Source organism: Malus domestica, chromosome 12 (assembly GCF_042453785.1).
Source record: "Malus domestica chromosome 12, GDT2T_hap1".
NCBI lineage: Eukaryota > Viridiplantae > Streptophyta > Magnoliopsida > Rosales > Rosaceae > Malus > Malus domestica.
Genome location: NC_091672.1, coordinates 19,654,583 through 19,663,899, shown reverse-complemented (window position 1 = coordinate 19,663,899; position 9,317 = coordinate 19,654,583). Strand labels below are relative to the sequence as shown.

General features: G+C 37.6%; 1 protein-coding gene across 1 annotated transcript; it reads right to left on the bottom strand.

Annotated features, from left to right (window-relative positions):
- Positions 1–7,233: 7,233 nt before the first annotated feature.
- Positions 7,234–8,042, bottom strand: LOC103450184 (uncharacterized). The gene has a single exon (XM_008389494.4). The coding sequence runs from the start codon at positions 7,892–7,894 to the stop codon at positions 7,421–7,423; it is 474 nt and encodes a 157-aa protein (XP_008387716.2). The 5' UTR covers positions 7,895–8,042; the 3' UTR covers positions 7,234–7,420.
- Between the last annotated feature and the right edge of the window lie 1,275 nt (positions 8,043–9,317).

Sequence of the window (9,317 nt, the reverse complement as noted above, 5' to 3'; positions counted from 1 at the left end):
ATTCGATTGGATAATGCTGGAGAATTCACATCTAAAACTTTTGATGACTATTGCATGTCGGTTGGGGTTGAAGTTGAACATCCTGTACCCTATGTTCACACCCAGAACGGCCTGGCAGAGGCTTTTATTAAGTGTTTACAAATGATTGCTCGATCATTGGTCATACGTACCAAGCTCCCGATCGCTGCTTGGGGCCATGCAATATTGCACGCAACAAAGTTGGTCCGCCTGAGGCCTGTTGCGACACAACCATTTAGTGCCCTTCAGTTGGTCACCGGATACGAACCCGACATATCACATCTGCGCGTTTTTGGTTGTGCAGTCTATGTCAGATATGATTCTCCTTCGATGATTCGTTACTTAGAACCTTTGATAGGCGATCTGTTTACCGCTCGTTTCATGGATTGTCACTTCTATGAGACAGTCTTCCCGCCGTTAGGGGGAGATAAGAACGTCAACGTTCCTAATGAACGACGCGAATTATCGTGGACGACTCCCACTTTGTCTCATTTAGATCCCCGCACCGCTCAGTTTGAAGCTGAAGTGCAGCGCATATTAGATCTCCAGAGCATAGCTCAGAGCATGCCAGATGCTTTCACCGATCTAGCGCGCGTGACAAGATCACATATTCCAGCTGTGAATACGCCTGCAAAGATAGATGTACCAAATGTACGACGGACTACCCTCCTGGAAGCCCGGGACGCCAATTCTGGTGATCCACGTACATTAGCGGCTAGCCAATCATCTGCCCCTACACAAAAGCGTGGCAGACCCCTTGGTTCAAAGGATTCACACCCCCGGAAGAGGAAAACCACGGCACAAGGTCCTGAAGAGCCTACCGTGAATCCGACTATTGCTTACTCATTTTACCCAACTCATAAGGAAATTCTAGATTATGGAAGCGTCATTGAAGAGACGAATCCTCCTCCCGAGAATCGTGAGATTTCGGTCTATTATGCTAGCTTAGATGATGTGTGGCGTAGAAATAAGATGATTGTTGACGATGCATTAGCATTTGCAGTAGCTACTGAGATCATGTTGAGCGATGACATTGAACCGCGTTCCGTTGATGAATGTCGACGTAGAGCTGATTGGTCAAACTGGAAACAAGCAATCCAAGTCGAACTTGATTCACTTGCGAAACGTAAGGTGTTTGGACCTGTAGTTCCTACTCCTCCACATGTGAAGCCCGTTGGCTACAAATGGGTTTTCGTTCGGAAGCGTAATGAGAAGAACGAAATTGTGCGTTACAAAGCTCATCTTGTAGCACAAGGTTTCTCACAACGTCCCGAGATTGACTATGATGAAACTTACTCACCCGTTATGGATGTGATTACTTTTCGATACCTTATCAGTTTGGTAGTTTCTGAAAAACTGGATATGCAGCTGATGGACGTAGTAACCGCGTATCTCTATGGGGATCTTGATACAGAAATTTATATGAAAGTTCCCGAAGGACTTACATTGACTGGTTCAAATATTTCCAAACCCCGGAACACGCTCTCAATTCGGCTGAGGCGTTCACTCTACGGTTTGAAACAATCCGGAAGAATGTGGTATAACCGTCTGAGTGAGTATTTGACTAGTCAGGGATATGTGAACAACGAACTATGCCCTTGTGTGTTCATTAAGAAGTCACATTCCAGATTTACGATTGTTGTAGTATATGTCGATGACATGAATCTCATCGGAACTCCTGAAGAGCTCGTGAGAACTGCTTCGCACCTGAAGTCGAAATTTGAGATGAAAGATCTAGGAAAGACTCGATACTGTCTCGGTCTCGAGATAGAGCATTGTTCGGATGGAATCTTAGTACATCAATCGAACTACACCCAGAAGGTGTTGCGCCGTTTTAATGAGGATAAAGCGAAGTCTTCAAGTACTCCTATGGTCGTTCGTACGCTAGATGCAAAGCGAGATCCCTTCCGTCCGAAGGAAGATGATGAAGAGATTTTGGAGCCTGAAGTTCCTTATCTAAGTGCGATAGGCGCTTTATTGTACTTAGCTCAATGCACTAGACCCGACATCTTATTCGCTGTTAATCTTTTGGCAAGATACAGCAATGCACCAACACGCAGACATTGGACTGGCATGAAAGACATCTTCCGTTACCTTAAGGGTACTACGGATTTGGGCTTATTTTATCCCTACGAATCCTCGAGTGATACCGCACCCTATGCTCATCGGGTTGATTCTCGCCTTGTTGGTTATGCCGACGTTGGATACTTATCTGATCCGCACAAGGCGCGTTCTCAAACGGGTTATATCTTTACCGTTGGAGGCACCGCAATATCTTGGAGGTCAACTAAACAGACCTTAGTTGCCACTTCGTCTAACCATGCTGAAATTCTCGCCTTACATGAAGCAACTTGGGAATGCTTTTGGTTGAGAGCAGTAATGGGCCATATTCGAAGCTCATGTGATCTTCATCCCGCCATTAATGCCCCGACGACGATTTTTGAAGACAACGCAGCTTGCATCGAACAGCTCAAGAAGGGTTACATCAAAGGAGACAACACCAAGCATATTGCGCTGAAGTTCTTCTTTACACATCAACAACAAGAGCATCAGAAGATTGAAGTCATGCAAATCCGATCACAAGACAATCTGGCCGACCTCTTCACCAAATCACTACCGAAGGCGACGTTTCAAAAGCTTGTTCATGGAATTGGTATGCGTAAATTTTCTGAGTTGTAACTTTGCTATTTCTCTTTGGAATTATGTCAAACTTAGGGGGAGTATCTTCTGGATACTTGCTTGATCTTAATGTACTCTTTTTCCCTACGATTAGGAGCATTTTTCCCACAGGGTTTTTGCTACCTAACTAGGTTTTAATGAGGCACCCACCTTGGGCTGGTCATATCCCTGATGACGTCATGTAGACGTTTCTTTTGACTTTGCATTTCTCATGCATTTTTTCTTAGACTATGGATTTTGTCCCTACTTGGGTTTTTGCCATAGCCTTAGGGTTTTTTTTTAGTGAGACTTACTACTTATGCAAGTTCCTACCTTATTGAGAATAAGCGTTGTTCCTTGGAATCAGTGCCGACAAGTCGACTTTCTCAACTTCTGCATGATGCTGAATCTACCTTAAGTATTTGCACACTCAAGGGGGAGTGTTGTAAACATTCCTATAATAAGTATGATTGTGTAAATCCTAGATTAGATTTGATTCTAGTTATCCTTTCCTATTACAACTTGTATTACTTGGAGGAGAAGGAATATCTTCTCTCCCTTTACTACTATAAATAAAGGCACAATGTAGGAGGGATAACAACACACACATTCCCCTACAATTCTACAAACACACATCTCTCTCATCTCTCTCCACTGCCGCCGGCCCTCTCTATATTGTCAGATAAAAATAGACCACAACAAAAAGTATATTATTAACAAATGATTGAGGACTATCACGACATAAACTGAATTAAGATATCAAAGTATGGACTACGGAGCAATCGGAACTAAGAATATGAAAACAAGCTAACTACGTTTTACACCTTTTAAGTTTGGAGAGATTTTCAAAATGGGGCACGAGTTTTTAAATTTTCTCAATATTGCACCATAAAGTTTTGAATCAATTTATGGCTTTTGCCAAGTTAAGTTATTTGTTCCTTGATTAAATTAAAGATTTGACAAGAATGAGACTTATTTATCAATTGATGTGGAAGCCACATTTGCACCATATGGACGAAAACTAGTCATCATGGAGCTTCAACATCTCCTCAATAATTGATTCGTAATCAAAAATGAAAACCAATCACACGTACGGAAGTGCTACTTCTTTGAAGCCTATAATGGGTCTCACATTGGACACAACAAAAATTTACAAATTATCATACAGTCAAATAAATAGCAAACATAAGTTGTTATGATTTTAGAATTTGCCGTATGAGAAAATTAAAACCATTATGATTTTAGAATTTGCCGTATGAGAAAATTAAAACGATGTGATTCATTTTGAAAATCACCTAAGACATAGAAGGTGGAAAATATAATCAAATATTCTACGCTAAGATGAGAGAGAAGGATTTGAATATGAGATGTAGAAGATTGAAAATAAGGGCCCTAACTACCAAATGATAAATATAGTTAGTCCTTGTAAGGGCATAAGAAATCCGTTTACTAGTAAAATGTTTATAAAATAAACCCATAACCATTCAATAAATAAACTAGAAGTCATTTACATATCTCAAGTCAATAAATAAACTAGAAGTCATTTACATATCTCAAGTTTGTTGAAACAGAAGATTTAACATGCATTGCATATCTCAATTTTGTTGAAACATAAGATTTAACATGCTTACACTAATAAGTGGTGGGTTGTTTTGGTGGTCAGAGCTTTCTTTTTTAATCAATTGCATTCCAAGTTCAAACCCTTCCCACTTTCCTAGTGTAAATTAAAGTAGTAATAACGCGTGTATTAAAAAAAACATATATACAATCAAGGTTCTAAAAATTGCTAGGCGCTAGTCGGGCGTCGAGCATAGGCCTAACACCTATGTGGCTAAGCGGGGCCTAGATGGATTTATGTAAATTTATTATATATCTTGTAAATAAGTGCCCATTTACACCTAAAAAAAAACTATACTTGTATGGATAATAAAAGAATGATAAAATGCAAAAATAGAAGTAGAAGAATACACAAATTGTATACATCCAAAAAGTTCAATATTTAAAAAACAGTAAGCATATAATCATAATGAGGAGGATTTGGATGATAGACTAAATTCTTCTTGTTCATAAATCATGACCCTTGTATTGGATTAGACATAGACTAAATTATTTAACCTTGTTGTATCTAGTTTATTTCTTTTCTTTGTATGTATCCCCTCAAAAGTGCTCCAATTCGTTTCACTATTGGATGAACTTGTAGTAAATCCATAATTTGCAAATTAGGTACACCATTTCCATAAGTATACCACCATGAAACCAAAAAAGAAAAAAGCACACAATTAATAAAAAATATATAAAAAAAACCGCCTAGGAGCCGCCTAGACCCGCCTAGCTTCCAGCCGATTTTTCCGAACGCCTTGCCCAAAATCAAGGCAGGGCTCCACCGCCCAACGCCTAGGCAGCCGCCTAGGCCGATTTTTAGAACAATGCATACAATACAAAGCAAAATTAAAAAGGAGAGAAGCATAAGTCATGAGAGATGTGAGAAAACTTTATATGCAAGATTGACCAAAATATATAAACTATCCGATCATCCACTTTGGCTTCTGAATAAGCCATTTTTTGCTACTGTTACAGTCTACTGATATTTCTTTTAAGTTCAATTCTCTGAAATGACAAGCTTCATATTAAATTATGGTTGCTTATTGTGCTACATAGCCTAAATCTCCAACTCCGAATACCATGTACACATAAATAAAAGTAAAATAATTATTACAAGTTTATAAGTCTCAGTTTTTCGGTACTTTTTCGGATGTTGATGAGGACCATAAGGGATCATCAAGTATTAGCTGCAGGCGTATTGATTTAGGACAAGCTTAGAGTGCAAGTTTCACAAACAAAATTGCCAATGTGTTTGGTGGCTATTATCATTATATCTTTCTCTCTCTTTTTTCATTGCCCCCCAACTTGTCACTTTGTTATTTCCTCACTCTCACTCCTTAGCTATCACATCAACTTCATTAAGATCAAACCCTAATCCTTCAAGTTTGGAATATTATGTAATTAACAGCCAATTTCACATATTGATGTTTGTAGCTAGCATGATTCACAGTTTAGTAGCATAAATGGCAAATTATTTGGTAACATAGAACATTTCGTTTCTTTATTGTTAGAGTTGTGTCAGAAACAACTGCTCACATGCGCGTGAATGACTGTCAACCGCTAATCTTTTTTTTAATAGCTTTTAGGTGTTATGCAAGTTTATTCTACAATGAATCAAACTAGCAATCATCCACAATACATTAACGATTAACCGAAACTCAAACATATACGTAACTGTCTTATTTACCCACGTTTTAGTGTTGTTAATTCATGCCTTCCAGTCTCTGATAATTCCCATAAGCATGATTATACATGCCATAACTTAATTGTTAATAGAGGTCATGACATGAAAACCTTCACTAATCACTATAACTATGGTTGTTTGTAGTATTTGAACACAGTTTTCGAATATTTGTAAAAAGAACCAAATTAATCCTGTTGGACATTGAGGATTATACTGAATTTACCCATCCGATCAATCTCATAATATAAGATCGAAGAGCTATAGAGAGGGATATACCCCTGTTTATATGTAAGATTCTCCACCTTATTACTTTAACGTCGGATTGCAACAAATCACGCATCGAGTTTTATAAAACTTTTGAATTGCAACAAAATGAATTATAGTTATGTCATACATCGAAACATAATTTTTCGTCATTCAGCATGTTGAATTGTTCATTTTAGTGCCTCTTCTATGTTTCAGTTGGCACCAAATCAACGGTTATTTTAACCGTAACGGTAGGCTTTGCCTATTAAGATAGCGATATACTTTGACCCAAAAGATCCCTCAACCCTAAACAGAATCCAAAGCCAATTAGCAAAATTTTAACATAAAGTTTTTGTCTTAATCCATATATACACACCTTTTTAATTTTTGATCGTCAAATCGGATGAATTAAGAAATATTAAAGGACATAAATTAACAATAGATGTGTGAGAAGTAAAAAAAAATATGTACACACCTATATATATTATATTTATTTTCAGGTTGTAATACTGATCCAAGCTCGAATCCTTTCAGTACCCAATAAAAAATAAAGCTTGAATCTTTTTGTGAATGACCATTCAGATTCAAAACAGGTCCTGCTATTATTTATTTATTTTGGTGAATTAGGTGTTATAAATTTAAATCCTGTGCAGTTCAACGATACTTTAACAAAATTAATTAACTGGGATAAAGCTCGAATCAGTCAACTTTTCTATTGTTTTAACGCATGTTTCAGCAGTCATACATGTGTCTTACATGTTTGATAAAATATCTGCAGTTAGCTAAGCTATATACCTGTTAAATGCTAACAACCTAAACTGTTTTTTCTTTTGGTACACCTGACACGACATTCGGGAAGGGGGAGTCGAACACTGGTCGGATTAAGAATGCAGATATGAATGTTTTTAACTAATCGAACTTCGACCGCGCGCTGCCCTAAACTCCTCTTTTTGAGTCGCTGATTAAGTATTATTCTACACTATTTACTGAGAGAGATGCAAATTTCTAAACCAAAAACATATAAATGCAGAAAATATTGCAGAACCAAATATATATGCTACTATTTTGTCTCAGCATTTATATATTAACACGAATTACATAAACAAAAACACAAATTAACAGCAACATTCTGTGGATTATAATTTAATTAAAACACCAAAATAAAAATAAAAAACCTTCAAAAAACACAAATTACAAAAAACAAGAAGTAAATTAATCATCATGATTCACAACATCTATACTAGCAGAGCAAGACAGCAACCTCTGAAATATTCTAAAGAGAGCAGCAGATGAAAACTCCTTCATTTTCCTGAGAGCCAAACACCTACCGTTCTTTTTCCTCCCCACTTTGCCCTTCTCCTTCTTACCCTTATTCCCGTTGCTATTGTAATTTCCAGCCATTTTCTCCTTCACTCTCCCAAAGCACTTCTGTGTTTTCTCCGGCACGCTCTCTTTCCTCGAAAACTTGTAGCTCCTGAGATACATTTGCCTGCATGATATGCTGTCCACCACCCTCGGGTGCCCATGTCGCTGCGCGGGATCAGTTCGCCGCCCATTGGAGCTCACCGAGCGCACAAACTCCGCGTCCGACTCAGGCCACTTGTAGAGGTTCACGTACGTGGCCCGGATCGGCACTCGGGGGTCACGTGCGTCGTTGACGCAGTTTGATATGCAAACTGAAGTCATATGTGGAGGTTCAGATGTGTATGCAAATGGGGTTGGGTTTTATATGGAGTTTTGATGTGCTTGGAAAGAAAATAAAAGGGTAGACTAAAACAGAGAGGCAGAGGGAGAGGAGGAAGAGGTTATATATGTAATTGGGGTGTTAATTATGATTATGTGTGTGTATAAAATGATGAATGTATATAATTTGCAATGACTGCTTGTTTGTATTGTGTCACTTCCTTTTGTGTGTGCTGTTGTTGGGCATGTGTTGGAGTTGGATGGTCTAAACACTTACACGTGTTAGGTTACAATCGAAGATGTAGGGTAGGGATGGAAATTGAGAATGCGAGAATCACTTCTATTTTCAGTGTAAACATTTAGATATAGGGAGATGATCCTCACACGCTCATTTTCTCTTCTTGCACACCTTTGTTCATTTTTTGTCGTTGATTTTCCTTGATTCAGTTAATCCAGTGGCCATATATATATAATGTAAACAAATAATATTGGTAGTGAGTTTAATTGTTAGTTGTTAGAAGGGAGGGGGAGCTACAGTGGGAGCGAGATGCATATCAATAGCGGAGCTACATTGGGATAACCCACACCAAGATGCATACCAATAGCGGAAACTGAGAATGCGAGAACCCACACCAAGATGCATATCAACAGCATAGCTACACAGGGAGCAATGGGTGTTCATGACCCCAATAACCCAATGTTTTCTCTTTGTATTTATTTTCTTGACCCCTATAACCAATGCAAAGAATGCCTAATTTAATGGTTTAGTTGGAACGGTGGCAGATAGTTTTGCATATATTTGGAAGAGTAATATTAGGGAGACTAAATTTGTAGATAAAGTTTTGGAAACTAAAGGGTATGAAAGTTGGTGATTGATTTATTACTTAAACGTTGATAAATATGTTTATTCTTATTGGTGATCATAAATAATACGGGATATGTCAAAGGAGAAAAATATGTGTAAAAATCACTTTTTAAAATATAATGTGTTCAACATCTTATGGTTTTTGTTCAAAAACAACATCTTATGGATTTGTTTTCATTTTCTTTTGTTTTCAAATTTTTGGCTATATGGATCGTAACAGCTTAAACAAGCAATTTAATCTCATAATGTTAATTAAATCACTAGATTTGTAATCATTTATTCTAAATAGGCTCCTAATGTCAACTAAACTTGGTGGTTAAGTATTCAGATATCAAAATTCCTAAATTTTGTTCCTTCATCATTTGACTTCTTTCTCATATTCTCCACTATAATCTTGAAATTTTTTAAAAAGCAACTTTTTAGAAAAGTTGGGGCTAAAATTTTTTGTGGTTTTTTTTGTTTTACAAAACCATGGATCGGAAGCAGCAAAAAAAACAAAAGCAACTCTACCTGTACTTCTGAAAACAACACTTTTTTCACAGCATATACATCTCAAACTGT